General features: G+C 35.7%; 2 protein-coding genes across 3 annotated transcripts in view; one reads left to right on the top strand and one right to left on the bottom strand.

The window, feature by feature from the left end:
* The window catches only part of KPNA5 (karyopherin subunit alpha 5), a 61781-nt gene extending 58770 nt beyond the window's left edge, over window positions 1–3011 (bottom strand). The window contains exon 1 of the mRNA XM_051997601.1: window positions 2787–3011. Within this exon, the coding sequence (XP_051853561.1) occupies window positions 2787–2790 (4 nt within the window). The 5' untranslated portion in view covers window positions 2791–3011. The remainder of the gene's footprint in view (window positions 1–2786) is intronic.
* Window positions 3012–9018: 6007 nt separating this feature from the next.
* ZUP1 (zinc finger containing ubiquitin peptidase 1) overlaps window positions 9019–19895 on the top strand; it is a 29941-nt gene continuing 19064 nt past the window's right edge. Inside the window, exons 1-3 of one of the 2 annotated variants that reach the window (XM_051997597.1) lie at window positions 9019–9601; window positions 12225–12780; window positions 16413–16520. In XM_051997597.1, the coding sequence (XP_051853557.1) occupies window positions 12240–12780; window positions 16413–16520 (649 nt within the window). In that variant the 5' untranslated portion in view covers window positions 9019–9601; window positions 12225–12239. Of the gene's footprint in view, window positions 9602–11117; window positions 12781–16412; window positions 16521–19895 lie in introns of those variants that run through there. The other variant, XM_051997598.1, reaches the window with a different exon arrangement.

Here is a 19895-nt window from a genome sequence, read left to right as displayed (position 1 = left end):
TTTCTTTGACAAAGAGACCTAACTGAGTTTCAATTGATAAATGACGGACAAAAGCAGCTACACCCAAAGAAAGAACACTGGGAAACGAATGTGAACTATCTGCATTTTTGTTTTTCTTCCGGGTTATTTATACCTTCTGAATCCAATTCTCCCTATGCAACAAGAGAACTGTTCGGTTCTGCAAACATATATTGTATCTAGGATATACTGCAACATATCCAACATATAAAGGACTGCTTGCCATCTAGGGGAGGGGGTGGAGGGAGGGAGGGGAAAAAAATTGGAACAGAAACGAGTGCAAAGGATAATGCTGTTAAAAAAAAAAAAAATTACCCTGGCATGGATTCTGTCAATATAAAGTAATTATTAAATAAAAATTAAAAAAAAAAAAAAAAAAAGAACAATGGTTTCCCCCTCAGTGCAAAAATAGATTAACATAATCAAATATTTTGGGAATAAGAGATCAAATATTTAAGACATTTGATCTGCCATCCTTATTACTAACAATCTGAATAGAGAAAGATAGGCAACAGGATAGAGTACTGAATTTGGAATCAGGAAGATGAGTTTAAATCCTACCTTAGATACTTATAGTAATGTGACCCTGGAAATCCCTAAACCTCTCTTGAGTTTCCATATCTGTAAAAGGAATAATTACAGGATCTACCTTTTAGGATCATGAGCATCAAAATGAGTTAACATAATTAAAGTGCTTTGACAACCCTTAAAGTTCAATTGAAGTGGTAATTATTATTACTACAGCTGATATTCAAATGCTACTTTATGCATGTGAAATCTTACCTAAATTAAATATGCCCATTTATAATGTAAATTATATTGAATTCCTCTAAGAGCATATACAACACCTTTCAGTTTGTTAAGGATTTAGATATTGCATTACAGCAACTGGGCAAAGTCACTTGAGACACCATGGTCTCCATTTTACAGGTGAAGAAATTCAACTGAAGTTAAGTGATTTGATTTGTCCACAGTAACATCCCTACTGTCATGATGTGATTCAAAGCCAAATTTCTTGTGACTTCAACTTCAGTGCTATCCCCACTAATCATGTTGTAATAGTATAACTGATAAATTCACTTTAGCAATAGTGCATGGGCCCACATTATCATTCACAACACATTTAATATAAACTCTTAGTGGAAATATTGTCATCCTCAATTTATTTCATACATACAGATCCTATATCTCCAACAATACCATAAGAGCATGGAGGGTAAAAATCATATAATTGTGAAATAAATTAATAGTTATGTGTTCAATAAATAGTAAATGATTTTTCAGAAATGAAGATTTCATTGTATTCTTTTTTCAAAACACTAATTATACATAAATTTTTAAGTTGTGGTAAGATCTTTCTACATAAAGATATTAATTTTTAAAAAAGAAAAGAAAAGAAAAGAAAATTTCAACAAGGATTTGCTCATTTTCCTCTTTCGGGACTAACTGATCCATGTTGCAATCCTCTGTCTTATCAAAAAACTAACATCATTTAGCTTCTCTAAATCCAAATAGTATGCTCTCTGAGGATGACTCATTTCAATGATGCAATTTCATTTGTAGTAATATAACTTTTAGAGAGGTTGTACTTTAAAGCCTGATGACTCATAAAACAGTCATTTTTAAATGCCAGCAATGATAATCAAGTACCTTAAATCTGTTTTATATAACATTTATTCCCTTCTTGCCCAACCATGTACTTAGTTTCTGTTTACTCCATTCTTACTAGAAAAAAAAAAATCCTAAAACACAACTAAGGATTTAGATCCTAGAAAAGACCAGATTTTAAAAATCCTAATTCTGCTATTGATTTAATGATATCAATTAAATTACAATTTCCCTTTCTATAAGCCTCATCAGTATAAATAGATATAAGATAGCTAGAAATGTGTGAATAAAAAAGGTAAACCTACCATTAGCTAATGAAGCAATACTTAAAATGACTACCCTGGACATAAAAGTATCCTCCCTCTATATTGCTAGAACTTCTTGTTTACCAACGAGAAATTTTAACGACTCTACTCGAAGATCAATTGTTAAGGTTATAATAAGCAAATTCAATCTAGTACAGAATCTTATGTCATTTATTCTTTTAGCATACTACACGTTTGTAAACTGTACATTGTTTGATGTACTTAACATAGTAACTGGCACATAGCAGTCTCTTAATAAATGCTTGTTCCTTCCCTCATCTTAAGAAGACTTTTAAATTACTCACAGCCCACGTAAGAATCTTATCATGGGACAGGGCTGGCAAGCAATCGGAGGGGAAAGTCTAATTCTAAGGGTCTCAACTGACATTAAATCAGAAATCGATTTAAACCAGAGCGTCTTCAGTGACATGGAAAACTAGGTGCAGAAAAATAGAGATTTGTTAACTCAAATGCCCCGCCTCTGAGGGTTCTTAAGGCCACGGCCTTCCCCGCCCCCCACCCACCTCCTCTAGACCAGAGAAAAGCCCGTGGAAAGGGGGAGGAAGAGAAAAGGAAGCCCACCTCGGGTTAACTCCAGATTTGGGATAGGGAGAATGCCAGAAGGCCACGACCCCGTAGGGGAAGTGGGGGGGGGGGGAGAACGAGCGTTCTCAAGACCAAGGACAAGGGGACACCCGAGGATTCTCCCCTACACAGATACACACACCCGCAGGGTTTTCGAGTCAACCCGGAGCTGGTACGAATCGCCTCCGAAACTCCAGGGAAGTATTCCCTGCTCCCACGGCCGGAGAAGGCCCAAATCCTGAAACTAGTAGCCCAGTCACTGTCCCTTACCCATCGAAAGGCCAGGTTCCACGCTCGGCTACTCGTTATGTCGTTACTGACGCCCTAGCCGACTGCAGCTGCCCTTGTTCCCCAGGCAAAAAGCTCGACTGACGGGTTCGCAATCCAAAATGGCGGCCGCCCGGCGCCCCCTCCCCGAGACCCCAGAGGCTCGCTCCCAGCAGCCCTTGCACCCGGCGAGGAGCTACTATCCTAGAAGTGGGTAGGAGAGAGGCGCGAGCCCTCAGCTCCTCCCACCCAGACCAAAGAGTTGGGCAACGTCTAAAGAAGGACACACCCAGGAAGAACGCTGGGAAAAGCCGACACCTGCTTTGGCGCATGCTCTCTTCCAGCTCTCCTTTCCCTTACCTTCCTTTCCTTACCAATCCTTGAATCTTCTTGTGTAACTTAGATTTACAATGTCACTTTCCCAAGGTTGTACAGGATCCAGAACCCATATCCTCATACTTCAGTCTTGTCCTCTTGCCATCCTACCAAAAGCCAATTAACCCAGAGTTGGGGGGGGGGGGGGGGGATTTGATTGGCACTAGATACAACCATCTAGGTTGTTGTGAATCACAGAGTCCCATTTCCTTCAGTTCAACAAACATTCATTACATAGAATTACAAGTACATTGCCTTAATACAAAAAACGCTAACTTTGGAGGAAGTAGTCTGTTTTGGACCTTTAAACTTGCTTGTTTTATAAATTCAACACACCTCCCCTTTTTTTCATTCCTCAGTCACTGAAAGATGATAGCAAAGATGACTCATTTGTATTATTTACTCAATTCTCACAGAATAAGATGGCTCTTCTCCACGCAGAGGGAAACCCTTCTATATTTCAGTGTTGAACTCATCCACTCGAGGCGGATTTTTTCGACTATTATTTCCATTCACTTTTTTTCAGTCTCTCCTTTTAAGTTGGCTCCTTTACTTCTGGCTACTGTCAGGATCCCCATCTCTAGACCACCCTCTTTTTTTACTCCTCTCTTTTAACTGTTAGGAGACAACCTGTTTTCCAAGGGTAAGGTGGTTCTGAGATCCTATTCACTTTGGAAATGGGTTAAAGAGGGAAATAGACTCACCTACATATATACACAAATTAGTATAACACCCTCTAGAATCTATAAAGAAATGAGAGGAGGGAAAAGGATAAAGTGGAGTATAGAAGGGTATGTAAATTAACAGGGGTGGGATAAATTGTGTAGACTAAAGGGAAAGTAATAAAGAAGGAGGGAAAAAAAGATGGGGAGATAATAGGGGAGGGATTCTGGGAGATTAGCAAGGCAAGCTAATGGGTAGAAGTAAAATAGAGTTAGTAGGAATAGGAAATAAAAGATATGTGTGTATATTTATGTATGTATGTATATAAGTATGTATTTGTAGATATATATTTTTTATTATTTATGTGAAAAATATATTCAAGTGTAACAGTAGTCTGTATGGGGGATGAGAGGAAAGGGGGAAAAATACAGTAAAAAATACATAGCAGAGAGGAAAAGAAAACTTACAAGGAAGCTAAGAGAATATAGACAGTTTGAATATAATGTGTTCTATTATTATGTATGTTTTCTTGAAGTGGAAATTTATTGTTATATCTTCTGAATCCTCTCATGTTCTGCTTTGCACATGAGAATGCTTCCCCCCGCCCCTTTTTCTGTCTTTTTTTTCTATTTCTATTTAAGTTTTAAATTAGGGAGAGAGGCAACTGGGATCAAGTGACTTGCCCAGGGTCACACAGTTAATAAATTTTAAGTGTCTGAGGCTGGATTCGAATTCAGGTCCTCTTGACTCCAGCACCAGTGTTCTACACACTGTGGCATCTAGCTACCACTAAATTTAATTTTTTTTTTAAAAAGGAAAAATGTTTTTTAAAAAGTTTTTTTGCTTATAACCACTGTTAGTTCTTTGGTTTGGTTTGGTTTGGTTTTTGGAGTTAACAGTATAAACCCTCTAGGTTTTTGTTATTGTTGTTGTTGTTGTTGAGTTTTAGGAGAGTGGTTTGAATTAACATGAGCTGCAAAACATCTGTGACATTTTGGTCATTTGTTCTCAAGGTTGACACTAAAAACAGGCCTATATCTAGCCCATGCTTAAAAAAAAAATCCCATTAATCTGGTAATTGCCCTATAAACTCCTTAAGAAAGTTATCTATGAGTACTTCAATTTCCACTCCTTGTAATATGTTTTAAATCTTCCATAATTTAGTTTCAGCTCTATCCTAAATTATCACTGATTTTTAATGGCCATACCTAATGGTCTTTTTTTTTCAATCACTACATTTTTTGATTTCTCAGAAGCCTTTCACACTATTGATCACTTGGATCTTCTCATTTTTGTGATAGTGCTTTCTTCTCATTTTTCTACCAATCAGATTGCTCTTTTTTCAGATCCCTGTGCTGGTTCTTCATTCATGCAATCTTCACTAATAGTAGTATCCCTGGGCTTTTTCCTATGATCTCACTTGGTGATCAGGTCAGCAATCATAGATTCATATCTCATCTCTGCCCACCTTTCCGAGGGAGACTGATAACTTCTTTAAGGAGTAGTTCTTGAAGAAGACCAAATGACACCACTATATTAGTGTTATGGGTCAGAACTCTGTACTTGAAACAAGGTTTCTTACAAGGTGCTAAGTCAATGAACTAATAATACAATGGTTATCTAGTTTAGCATGGTGATTAATAGTTCTCTAGTTCAGTACATGTTCTTAGTATTTAATATAGGTTCTACAAGATTCACACCTATTCTACAAAATTCATACCTATGATAATGTAATTATAATAGAGCATATAAGCTGGTACAAACCCAGCCAGATTTATTCATTCCATCTTACACTCCTCCTTTGCTTCTCCACTGAAACCAAGACTCCAGAAGGCCTCCAAGAAAGCTGGCCAGGGTCCCAGGCAAGGAAACTAGATGGTGAAGGAGATAATAAAGGATTTGGACTTTAACACCTAGCTATTAAAATGGTGAGTACTCTTCTGAAACGAAGGCTGGTCCCAAGACCTCCAGAAAACCAACCAGAACATTACATGTTAGAATCAAGTTAGTGTATCAAGCTGTGGCTAACACAAGCTCAGAATTCTCTACTACAGGTTGGATACAAATAGTCTCTATGAACACTTGGGGTGGATTCTCTAACTTTGCACATCAAGCATTTCTTCTGAACTAATCCAGTTCTACTTTGCTCATAGAGCATAGTACCTTCTTTAATGAGGGTACAGTATCTCTCATGTTATATAATAAATCCTAAAGTTCTTCAGAGAAACCTTGAGAGTGTCCTTGTATTGCTTTTCCTAACCATCTTGTGAGTATTTGCCCTATATGAGTTCTTCATAAAAAAGTCTTTTTGGCAAGTGTACATTTTTTTTTATTATAGCTTTTTATTTACAAGTTATATGCATGGGTAATTTTCCAGTATTGACAATTACCAAACATTTTGTTCCAATTTTTCCCCTTCTTCCCCCCATCCCCTCCCCCAGATGACAGGTTTACCAATACATGTTAAATATGTTAAAGTATAAATTAAATACAATATTAGTATACTTGTTCAAACAGTTATTTTGCTGTACAAAAAGAATCGGACTTTGAAGTAGTGTACAATTAGCCTGTGAAGGAAATCAAAAATGCAGGCAGACAAAAATAAAGGGATTGGGAGTTCTATATAGTGGTTCATAGTCATCTCCCAGAGTTCTTTCCCTGGGTGTAGCTAGTTCAATTCATTACTGATCTATTGGAACTGATTTGGTTCATCTCATTATTGAAGATGGCCACGTCCATCAGAATTGATCATCATATAGTATTGTTGCTGAAATATATATAATGATCTCCTGGTCCTGCTCATTTCACTCAGCATCAGTTCATGTAAGTCTCTCCAGGCCTTTCTGAAATCATCCTGTTGGTCATTTCTTACCAAATAATAATATTCCATAATTTTCATATACCACAATTTATTCAGCCATTCTCCAATTGATGGGCATCCACTCAGTTTCCAGTTTCTGGTCACTACAAAGAGGGTTGCCACAAACATTCTTGCACATACAGGTCCCTTTCCCTTCTTTAAAATATCTTTGGACTATAAGCCCAGTAGTAACACTGCTGCATCAAAGGATATGCACAGTTTGATAACTTTTTGAGCTTAGTTCCAAATTGCTCTCCAGAATGGCTGGATGTATTTACAATTCCACCAACAATGTATCAATGTCCCAGTTTTCCCACATCCCCTCCAACATTCCGCATTATCTTTTCCTGTCACTCTAGCCAATCTGACAGGTGTGTAGTGGTCTGATTAATAATGGGCAAGTGTACATTTAACATTCAAACAATGTGACCAGCCCAACTAAATTGTGCTCTTTGCAATAGAGTTTGAATGCTTGGCAGTTTAGTTCAAGAAAGATCCTCAGTGTCTGGTATTTTGTCCTGGCAGGTAATTTAAAAAATCTTCCTACAACAGTTGCAAAAATTATCTGTTTCTTTAATAAACCTGGCCTCTTTCTATCATTCTGACACTTATATACTATTTACTACTCCCCTCCAGTGACAGTAGTCTCTTTCTATAATAAGACAGATCTTCTTCTAAATATGTACACTTTCATTTGATGTCTGGCCTGCTTAGAATTCTCTCCTTGTTCATCTCTGCCTCAAACCTTCCTTGGCTTCTGTGATGTATCAGCTAAAGTTCCAGCTTTTCCAATACTCCTTTATCTTAATGATGTAGGTAGATAGTCCAGTGGATAGAGTATTGGTCCTGGAGTCAGGAAGATCTAAGTAAAAGGATCTGGGCCTCAGAAATTTACTAGATGTATGACTGAGAAAATCACTTGATCTCTACTTGCTTCAGTTTCCTCAACTGTAAAATGGGGATATTAATAATAGCACCTACCTGATAAGGAAATTGTGAGAATCAAATGAGGTAACATTTGTAAAGCACTCAGCACAATGTCTGGCTCATGGTAGATGCTACATAAATTCTGATTTCCGCCCTTTAGACATGACAAAGTATTTTGGAAATACCCTGTTTCCCAGAACTAAGATTCAGAAAACACGCTGTGCCCTGATCTTGGCATAACAACAATCCTCTGCCCTCTGGATGATCTCACCCTCTGGCAAAGTATATCGCTTTGACCAGCAACAGGTGTTTATGATTTTTAGCTCTATTTCCCAGGGACCTGAGAGTCATCATCTATCATATGTCTTGGCAATCTCATAATTCCTGTTCCTTGTTAACTGCCAAGTGAATAGAACCAGTTACTATTATTCATGATGGTTCTGTACCCAATTGTGAGACAATCAAATTAGAGATCTTTCCCACAGGACCTAGGTCATTGTCCACACAGAAACTCAGATTGGGAAATGCTTTTCAAGATCTAAGAGTTTTTATGTTTATAAATTCTTCCTTTCCTCCATAAAGATAACCTCTCCTCAGGAGATGGAGTTTCCATTTTGTAGGCATCATCAGTTTCCACTCTGAAATTTATTAAACTTCAGTTTGTGTCCTAACTCTTCTGCCTTTACCATGCTTTGTGCTACGCCAAATTGGTTCTAGAGACCAATTGCTGGCTGATTGACAGACATTACTCCCAAGATAGAGATAGAAATTATGTCTGTTTATGGTATGTAATATTTTATATAGCTGTATCTATATATCTATAAAATTTGTTAATTTCCTCATCTGTAAAGTAGGGAAAATAAAAGTCACTTGATAGATTCTCATGGAGGAAGTGTATCTTATTTCGAGTCTCTACAAAAACAATGGTTCATAGCTTTAGAGTTGGAAACTACAATAGAAGCTATTTAATTCAATTTTGTTCATTTTATGGATGAGGAAACTGACGCTCAGAGAAGTTAAACAACTTCCTCAGAATAAATTTAAGAAATAGAATATGAATTCAGGTTTACCTGGCTCTAAGTACAGCACTTATTCTGCATCCCATGTATACCAGTTATAGCTGTTAACATTTTTTAGGGTTGTTGTAGTAATCAATAAAAGTAATGTCTATAAATGCTACATGGTTGGATACTATTATTAGAGAAATAATACCACCTACTTTGTGAGATAACATGTAAAAGTGCTTTGCAAACATTACACCTCTATGTTGGATTGAGTTGTTGTGTGAGCTGGAATATAGGGGAGGGTTTTGGATATTTTAACGAAAAATAAACAACAGGTTTTTGTATTCTAAAAATAACTTTTCTTCATTTACTGTTAATAAAAATATGCTAACAGACCTCGGGAAACACTTTATTAACAGGAAGAGGTGGTTGTGAAAACCTTGTGGTTGCTTAGTTGTCCTGGAGCATATCTCGCCGAGTCACCCACCACATAGTCCCAGATGGTTATCTCCCGCTCCTTACAGGCAGAAAACCAATTCATCCAGCTCTGGCTGGGAATCCTTCCAATTTCAGTTATCCCCATCTTTAGTTAATTTCAGAACAAATCCCAGAGAAGACTCCAAATCCCAGCATGCAATGCGGCGAAGGGGATAAATGGTTAGGGAACAGGAAATGAGTGAGAATCTAGTCTCCGTAGTAATGGAAGGAGGGTGATTTAAAAATCGAGAAGCCAAGGCTTTCCAAAAGCGTCGTACGACGCTATCGGCTGATTCACTCCTACTGCTCCTGATGGCCCAAGGCGGATTTGGATTCCCCCACCCCAGCAATCGAAGACCTCGGAGGAACGGAAGTCGGGCGGTTGAAGCTGGATAGCCCTTTAGGATAACGCGCTTGCGCAGCGTACCGTTCCCTCCCCGCGGGAGGAGTCAGTGAGAAGAAAGAAGTTGCAGCTGCTGCTACTGTTGCTACTGCAGTTGGTGACGGCCTAGGTACTTGTCTCCATGGGGTGAGGGTGGGGCACTTCCGGCGTGCCAGGTGGCCCCGGGGGCGGGGGCAGGGGCAGGATGGACCGGGGTACTGGGCTCAAGTAATGTCTTTTGAGGCTTCCCTCTTCCTTTCTTGGCCTCGGCTTAGGTATCGTTTTCCTGCAGTTGACACAGGCCCGGGTGTAGCCTGCGATTTAGCCCCGAACCTGGAGTGAGGGAGGCCTGGCTCCTTTCCTAAGAATGGGAGGGGAGGGAATAAAAAATGGTCTGCTAATAGAAAGCCCCCCGGGGACTGGGAATTTCTCTCAGGTTCATCTCAGTAGCCAGCTGTGTAACTAGCGAGTCGTCTCGAATTCCTGAGCCTGGATGACCTGATTAGTAAATGGGTATATATTTCATCGCGAGATACCGTGCTAGGTGCAGGAGATGCAAAAAACAGAAAGTGAGTGCTGCAGACAAAATAAGTTCCGAGATTTTGAACAGAAAAAAGACTTTGGAGCCTAGCGGACCCCAAATTCACAGTTTGGCATTAAAGAAACCAACGCTTAGAGACTTGTGTTTTGCTAGAGGTCAGACATGTAAGTGGCAGATTCAGCACTTGATCCTAGACTCTCAGCTTCCAGATATCGGGATAATAATTCGAAGAAGAAAAGTAACAGTGGGGGGGTGGGGGTGGGGAAGAGATATCATGAAAGACCCAAAGCTGGAGGTGCCTTCTGTAGTAAATATTTGACAACAGGTATTGTATCACTTATACACCGTGGTCTAGCCTCAACCTCTGCAAGCAAGATTTTGCCTTATGATATCCTGATACAGTCCTTCCCCAGCTCAGTTTTTCCAGGTTCATTCCTGGTGCTCAGGTTTCTTGTGTCCTCTCTCTTCCAGTCTCACCCCCCAATTATTTTGTCTTTTTAAAATTTTTGTGATTTCCCCCTTAATAGAGTGTTAGTTGCTTGACGATCTATTTTTTGCCTTTATATCTCAATGTCTAGCATATAGTGTTTACTATATTGTATTGTTGAATGTATTTACTCACGTGGTCCCTATGGAACTCAAGTTAATTTATGAAAGGAGTTTGCAAACTTTAATGCTTGAATAAATATCCCAACCGTCTTCTTTGCCTTTAAATGGAGAGAAATAGAATGAACATGGTTACTCTGGTCATGGAAGAATTTTCTCTTAAAAAAAAAAAAATAGGTATGTACAGACAGGTACCTGAGTCTCATGAAAAATCAGGAAATTTTGGGGGCATGTTTATTTTCTCTTTCTAACCTAATACTTAAGGATCCTGCTAGCAATTTAATGTTGGATATAGAGTTCAATTACACAGTGCCTCCTCTAGATGTGTGAATTGTGCCTTATTTATTTATTTTTTTTTTTGCCTTATTTAGTGCTCTGAAGAAGCTTTTCTTCACCTAAAATCACAGATCAACAGAAATTTGGGAATAAGTTGTTTTATAAATTGTTGATATCAAATCATACTAATTTTAGCTTTAATTTTGCCAAATCCACATGCTATTTTAAAAGCATGTCAATAGCAAACTTTTTAGGTTCATGACTATATCTGCTGAAACTCCTATTATCACATGATAGTGTAGAAGTGTTGAAGGATACAATCTCTTTTATATGATATGCTTGAGGATCATCTTACTAAATTTAGAGATTCCCTTTACTGGGTTGACCACAGGGTGATAAATATTTTGGGTATAGCAGCACTAGATGACCATCTTTTAATTTGGAAAGAAGCTGAAATGGTATAAAACAACAAAAAAAAAATTGAAGAGAAATGTAAAATAGGTGAAAATAAAAACAAACAAAATAAAAAAGTGAACAAAAGTACTGGAACATCTGAAAAAAATCAAAGTATCAGAGGCTACAGAGGTAGAAAAAGTTTTCAAATCTTATCCTCTTAAATATCATTTTTATTGATTAAGCAAGAATCAATACTTAGACATGCATAAGATGCCCCCCTCCCAAAAAAAACACATAAATAAAGTGCTCCATGAAATCAAGATGTATTAGATTCTAACAACCAGTAGTAGAGACTAAATCTCTAAAAGGTTAACAATGTTTAATAGAAACAGAAAATCAGTAAGAGAATTGTAGGCAAAATAACCTTAAAGTGAAACTCCTATTTATAAAAATAGGAAGTGCAAGTCAAACATACTTAAATATAGAAAAAACATTTTAAATGATCTTGAATTAATAACAAGAATAGAAAGATGAATATTTGTTTCTGATAGAATGATTTTTTTTTTGTTGTTTTGGTTTTTTACAAGGCAGTTAGGGTTAAGTGACTTGCCCAGGATCATAGATCTAGTAAGTGTTAAGTGTCTGTGGCTGAATTTGAATTCCGGTCCTCTTGACTCCAGAGCCAGTGCTTTGAATACAGGGCCATCTAGTTTGCCTTCCTCCCCTCCTCCACAATGATTTCAAGAAAAAAAAAAAAAAAGAAACCTAAACTTAGCAAAGCTTGGCATATGATTATTTGTTCATAATTTTTAAGTGTTCATTTTTTCTCTATATTTGTTAAAAGTTCTAGAACCATTGGGATTTCCCATCAGTGCATCTATAAAATTAAAAGTCTATTTTCTAATTAGAGGTTTTGGTGTGCTTTTACTTCCAGGCCCTTGTAATAACTATGTTTACCTGTGATATTTGTGGAGAACTAGTAGCCTCTGAACAAGAGATGAAGACTCATCTTCTTTTGATTCATATGGAGAATGAAGTGGTCTGCCCATTTTGCAAATTATCTGGTATAAATTATGATGAAATGTGTTTCCACATTGAAACAGCTCATTTTGAACAAAATGAAAATGAAAAAGACTTGAAGATGGTTAACCAAGTACAGCATAGAACTCTTGATAGAAAAACTGAAAAAGAAAACTCTCATCATTGTAGAATGGAAGTTAATGAAGATGTTTATTCTGCTTGTGCATCAAGTGATCACAGTCATTCTAAGGGTGTTTCTTTAAAGTGTAAAACCTTTCATTCAGAGAATTTGACTGAACTGAGAGAGTTACAAGAAAATAGACTGAATCAATCTGATTTAACTGAAATAAATGAATCACTGTCCAGTATCCCAGAATGTCCATTCTGTGGGAAAATAGAAGCATGTAATGAAAATTTGGAAACACATGTGAAAAAAAAGCATGCCAATCTTTTAGACACTCCAGCAGAAGGTACGGTATACATTCTGTAGTAAGAGAAAGGAACAAGTATTTCCTGCTCGAAAATTAGTTGTATTTAAAAGGTTTGATCATTAGAATAGGAATTGGCCTGCTGTTTCACTAGCATGGGAAATTCCCTCTGCCAATGAAGTTTGAGATTTACTTTGCAATTGATAGTTTGGGATATATTTGCCCTCTAGGGTCCAGAGAGTTAAGCTTACTTGCTAGGGATCACATCACCCATATCTTATCAGAGGCATTATTTGAACCCAAGATTTATTAGTCCCAAGGTTGATTTTCCACTATGCTACTCTACCTTACGCAATAACATATGCTTACAAATAACTCAAGATTTTGCTTATATATTAATTACTTTAGCTTATATATACTTTCCTATGAACAGCTCTATGAGGGAAGTAGGATAGTGATTATCCACGTTTTATAGATGAAAAACTTCTTTGGGATAAATTGTGGCTTAGCTGGACACAGAATTAAATTAAAATCAATATTTATTTAGTATCTCCTATATTTTAGGCATTATGGTTAAATTTTTTGATAAAACAACGACAAAAGTACTTGTTCCCCCAAAGTACTTTACTAAATCTTTTCATTCAAAAATGTTCAGTACTTTCTTCACTATTGTGAAATGTTGTTTGGAACTTGGGGGAAAAGCTCAAAAAGGCCTGTTCAAGCTAGAGTAACTTGGACAAGTCACCTTTGGTACAATATTTGGCCATCTTTCAGATGATGGGATAATATAATCTCTAAATTAATGTCTAATGCTAATATTCTACAGTGTGTAGTATGTTGATTTTTTTTTTTTTTTTTTTTGGCTTTTGTTTGTCCTTCATTCTCAAAGAGAATTGTGACATTGCAAGTAAATTGGATTTAAGTGAGGAAGGGCTATGCAAAGTCCCCATCCTCATTCTTTGGAGTTATCTGCTCCAGTAGCAAAATATAAATCAGGACAATTGGAGGTGGCCCCAGATGCAGTGGGACATCTTGCCTTTTTTAAACCAGGTTTGTTTATTTGATTCAGTGCCTGTTCAGTGATTAAAGCTAGTTAAAAATGAGGCAAAGAATGGCCTTTTTCACCTAGTCCAAAAAATAAAAATAAAATCTGTCTGCTAGGGAGGATCAAGATATAAACTTAGAAGAGCACAATAATATCAAAATGACTACATGTGAGGCCTCAAAGAAAAATATAATTTGGTCTCGGGCCCAAAAAAATTCTTAGAAAAACTTAAACAGGATTTTTTAAAGCAATGAAAAATCAAGTGTTAGGAAACAATATATTTATAAGTTTCCAGTGTTGTATAAACATCATGAGAAACAATGGAATATAGCCATTGTAATATTCCCGTGGAAAATACTTATAATAAGTTTAAAATATCTACTTAAATCTTTAGTAAAACAGCAATCCTCTCATAATAACGCAGCAAAAAGAGATAATTTTCTTACTCCCTTTCCCCCTCCTTTTTCCTTTGTTAATTTTATTGGAAAGGAATGACAAAAAGGTTATTCCTGCATGAAAGAATAACTGCTAAATGTAGTTTATCTAAATAAATGTTTGGAAAAAATTAAGAAAAACCTATTTGAGCTTATTTTATTTTAATGATATTCCACAAACATGATATTCCTGCTTATATCTAAGATATTGTGCTTGATGCTGGAAAAGGTACAAAATGTAGTTAATACATAGAGGGAAACAACATGAAATGATTGGAAAGCTATGGGAGGACCCAGATTGTGAAGAGCCTTGAATACAGAGGAAAGAGTTTTAATTTCACTTGGTAGGGTCCCTGATGATTTTTGAACAAAGGAGTTAATTTATCAGATCTCTGTAAGAGATAATTATAATCTTGGTAACAAGATCAGTTGGAAAAGGTATCAAACAGGTTGTAAGATCTATTAGAAGGCTATTCCTGCTATTCAGGCTGTAATGAAAATTAGGATAATAGCAATAAGAACTGGAAGGAGGGATCAATGTGAATTATAGTGTTGTTTAAGGGTAGAATAGACAGGATTTTGTAACTTGGGATCAAGGTGCCAGAGCAGTGGATAAAATGCCACACAAAAAGGAGCAAGTTTAGGAGAAAAAAATAAGCTATTTCAGATATATTGAATTTGAAGTACTAATAAGACATTCCAAAAAGAGGTATTCTTGAGGTAAGTACTGATATGGTTCTGGGACTTAGAAGAGAGATAAAGACCAGTAATAGAGATTTATGAGCCATGTTATTTGAAGCCCTGGGAATGAAAGAGATTGCTAAGAGAAAATGTATAGGAAACTAGGAGGCACAGTAGCTAGAGCACGTGAGTTAGGAGTCCAAAGATCTGAGTACAAAGTCTGGACATCAGACATTTACTAGAAGTGTGACCCTGGGCAGGTCACTATCTCAATTTCCTCATCTGTAAAATGGGAATGATAATAATAGCCCCTGCCTGCCAAGGTTATTGTGAGAATAAAAAGAAATAATAGTTGTAAAGCACTTGGCACAGGGCTTGGCATATAGTAAATGTAATATAAATTTTAGCCATTACAATTATTATTCCATCATTATTATTAAATAAAGCACAAGAAGAGGGACAAGGGTGGACTCTTAGATTTACCATTATTTTAAGGAATCAGGAAGAATATAGTATTTAGCAAAAGAGAGGTAAAAGGTAAATTTTGTGAGCTTAGTGTCTGAAGCCAAGAAATTTTAGGGCACATCTAACAGTGGAGGGAGTATCAAATGTCTCAAATGTCAAGAAGGATGAAGATTGAAAAATAGGTCATTGAGGGCAGCTAGGTGGTGCAGTAGATAGAGCACCAGCCTGAAGTCAGGAGAACGTGAGTTCAAATCTGGCCTCAGACACTAAACATTTCCTACTGTGTGATCCTGGGCAAATCACTTAACCCCAATTGCCTCAGCAAAAATTAAAAAAAAAAAAAAAAGTCATTGATTTTGGCGATTGGGAAGTCATTGACCTTTTTAGGAAATAGTTTTAATAGAATTGCAGAAGGTGGTAGAACCTATGTTTTAAGATCTAGTGAAAGGGAAGGTAGTGAAGAAGTAGAAATGTGTTTCGATAACATTATTTTAAAGCACTATTAACAATTACAAGGTCAGGGAATTATTTATGTGTAGTTGATTATACTAGCATCAATTATACAATTGAAGAACTTAATAAGGTTATTGAGATATTTGACCAAGGTTACAGCTGCATATTCTTCTTTAATGTTTGGGGAAATGATAACTGGTATTTATATATTTTTCAGTTATGTGGACATAGATTAAAAGTTTGGGTTTTAAATTTTGGGGGCAATAGTCATGGAGATAAAAACTAGGACTTGTTTTCCATTGCCATTTATTTTCTATAACTTTTCTCTGACTGGCAAATTCTATTTATTTCCTCAAAGCATTTTTGATTCTGTATTCCCTGTGTTATTTTTAGGCCATGGAATAATCTGCATAGATACCTGGTAAATAGGTAGAAATATGCTTATTTAAAGAGACCATCATGTGCCTAAGGAGAGAAAATAGCAATATCACTTTCATATGAAGAACACAGACAATGAACTAATCTAGGGAATAGATCTAAAAAGTAGTCGTGGGGAAAAAAACAAAATAGAGCTAACTTGATTTATGTTTATACAGGTCAAGATCAGCCATTCTTTGAATGCCCAATATGTGGTCTTATCTGCACAAATTATCAGATCCTACATGAACATATCGATTTGCATTTAGAGGAAGGCCATTTTGAAGGTGAGTTGAAAAATGAAAGTGTTGATAATTGCTAGGAAATACTCTTTTTTTTTTAAATAACTTTTTATTGACAGAACCCATGCCAGGGTAATTTTTTTACAACATTATCCCTTGCACTCACTTCTGTTCTGATTTTTCCCCTCTCTCCCTCCACCCCCTCCCCCAGATGGCAAGCAGTCCTATACATGTTAAATATGTCACAGTATAGATACAATATATGTGTGCAGAACCAAATAGTTCTCTTGTTGCACAGGGAGAACTGGATTCAGAAGGTAGAAATAACCCAGGAAGAAAAACAAAAATGCAAACAGTTTATATTCATAGGAAATGCTCTTATAATCTGGTAAATCCATTATTTGATTTGAATTTCGTAAGACAAAATCGATTTTAGAGAAATAACCCAAAATTAATAATGAATTGTGCCAATAAGAATAAAGATAGAAAAGATTCTTGCTGTTTCTTTCTTCCTCAGTTTCCCTTTTCCAATCACTTACAAAGTTTTATCAATTTTACTTCCACACTCCATCTTAAATCTGTGCCCTTTAGTCTAATCACGTGTTGCCACCATTAATGAAAAGAAACTTGACACTACTCTTTCTATCTCATATTTCTGTTCTTTTGTATAGGTTATCTCCCATGCTTAAAATGTATTTCTTCTTCATCCTCCTTCTCAAAATCCCTAGTTTTATTCAAATTTCAGCATTATGTCAGAATCCCTTCCTGAAGTCTGTGACTATTAATATATTTTCTCTTCTCAAATTATTATGTGTATTCCTATTCATATGTTTTGTTCCCCTTGGTAATACAACCATCCTTCAACATTTGCAGATTTTACATTTGAGGTTTTGGTTTTTTGCAGAAATTTTTGGAGATTTGTAGCTCATTGCAGAAATGACATGTATATGTAAAGAAAAAAATTAAAAATTTTAATAAACCATAAATACTATATATTATTAAGCTATTTTATCATTTAATACCATGGATATACATAAATAAATTTATTATAAACAATTAGATTTTGTTAAAAGTTTCAGTGAGCTTTTATCACTTATACGATATGCATTTATCTTTGGGAATGCCTCCTCTTTGTCTCCATATTTGTGAAACAGTTGCTGTCACTACAGTTGCAGTTGCAAAAATACTGCATAGTGTGTAAGGTACTTATCCCTTGTGTAGAAACTAAAGCTTTTTTCAGTGTGTATGTTATTGTTTACATATTAAGTAAATTCAATCAGAATTATTAAAAATTTGAGCTATTCATCATTTTTCACATTCTCCAGAGTACTGTGCCTCTAATCCTCATGAATATTAAGGAACAACCATATTATCTTCTTGAAAGCAGACAGTTTTTTGGTTTGTCTTTGCTACTCCAGTGCCTTGCACACAGTAAACAATTAATAAATGTTGGAGATTTTTTAATAGATTGTACATATAGTTTCCACTCCTTCTTCTGAAACTAGGGATCTAAAATATTGGTTAGAAATGGTTCAGTTAAGAGTTCTCAGAGCCCTTTTATACTCCCAATAATTATTAAGCACTGCCAAAGAGCTTTTCTTTTTTCGGGTTATATCTATTGATATGTTAGAAATTAAAAATGGATAAAGTTTTTAAGATAATCATTTATAAAAATCCACTAATGTTAACATAAATACATTTTTCTGAAAAGAACAATTTAAAAAAAAAATAGACGAGAGTAGCATGTGTGTGTGGGTGTGTGTGTTTGCAAATCTTTTTTTGATGTCTTGCTTAAAAAACTAGAATCTTGACTAATTTTTCATTTAAGCTGTTGTGATATATTATTTTGGATGAAGAAAGTCTACCCTCACACAGGCTAATTGGAAAAAGGAAGAGTTGAATAGGCAAAGAATATCCTAATGTTTAATAGTTATGAAAATGATTTTGAGCTCATAGACCCCCTGAAAGGGTTTTCAAAGAGGGTCTATGAATCATACTTTTTAAAACTGCTGAGTTGGAGTGACTGGTTTTGATTCTTTCTCTACTGGCTCTTTCTTTTCAATACTAGTACTAATTCAGAGACCTTACTGAACTTTCTTGAAAATTGAAGGTTTAATTATTTCAGATAAAGAGAGAAAGTAGGTTCTTGGGGGAAACGTATTTTGATACTATCTTTATTGTCTTTTTGATACAATTATTGGTCTTATAGTAACAAATATTATCAGTTAAATATATATTGGTTTAGGCTTGGAAAGAATATTATCTTCTAATATTACCTATTAGAACTACAATAAAGAAGAATATGCAAGGAAAGTGTTTCCATAGTTTTCTAGATGGATAAATATTTATCTATTGCCCCTTAAAATAATTTTCAAAGCTTTTATTTGAGTTCTTCCTTTTAAAAACAAAGTCTAAGATTGTTGTTCTATTAAATAATCTCAATTTAATTAAATAAATCTTCTTCCTTATTTTTTCTCAGCACCCACTGTAGGTAAGATGTGGGACTTCTGAAGTATTAAGAAATTGTTCCTGCTTTTGAGTTTACAATTTAGTTTGGCAATGTACACAAATAACCACAAGGTAGAACAATGGATGAGTTCTGTATCTGTTGTATACATTGTAGCCATTCATATGCAAATATTGGAAAGAGTTTAGATTTGGATTGACAGTCACCTAACATTTTACTAGTTTAGCTGATATTTTTACCAAGGATCTTGTTTGCTTAGTGCTTTGGTGTGTTTTTGTCATTTAGTTTTTATTTTGTAAAACTTCACTCAGCTTGGACCTTAAAGTAGTTCTACTGTAATGAGAAACCAAGTTTTGGTCTTGAGCTTTGCATTCAATTTTGCTGTATTCTCTATCTTGGATAACTCTCTGGATCTGTTTCTTCATTTGTAAAGAAAGGGGTTAAACTTAGATTTTCTTGAAATTCCTTTTATTTCCTATGAACCTTGTGAAATTTCTTGTTTTATATAGTAGAATGGAAACTGAAATAATAGATTTTGTAATTAACTCCCTTTGGAAGTCATGATTACCTGGAGTCTTATGGCAAAGGTGCTATAAGCAATGTGGGGGGAACGTGTGGGAAAAGGATAGGAACAGAAGGAAAAGGACTTGTGACAGTGACTTGGAAAAGATAGTAAGAGCCTTGGATTTGGAGTTAAATCTGGATTCAAATGCTAATTCAGATATTTAATAATTCTTTGCCATAGTTTCTTTGGTCTTATTGACCTCTGTAGCCCTATGAAATGAAACTTCATTAAAGAGGATATCTCAAAATAATTTGTTTAAGCTATAAGACTGGGAAACAGAATTCTTTTGACTAATACTTTTATTTAGATTGGAAAAGGGAAAAATCAAACAATAATGGAAAGAGAAATCCTACAATCTGAGTAAATTCAAGGAAATACAGATAAGGTA

Source organism: Antechinus flavipes, chromosome 4 (assembly GCF_016432865.1).
Source record: "Antechinus flavipes isolate AdamAnt ecotype Samford, QLD, Australia chromosome 4, AdamAnt_v2, whole genome shotgun sequence".
Lineage (NCBI taxonomy): Eukaryota > Metazoa > Chordata > Mammalia > Dasyuromorphia > Dasyuridae > Antechinus > Antechinus flavipes.
This window is presented reverse-complemented; position numbering and strand designations above follow the sequence as displayed.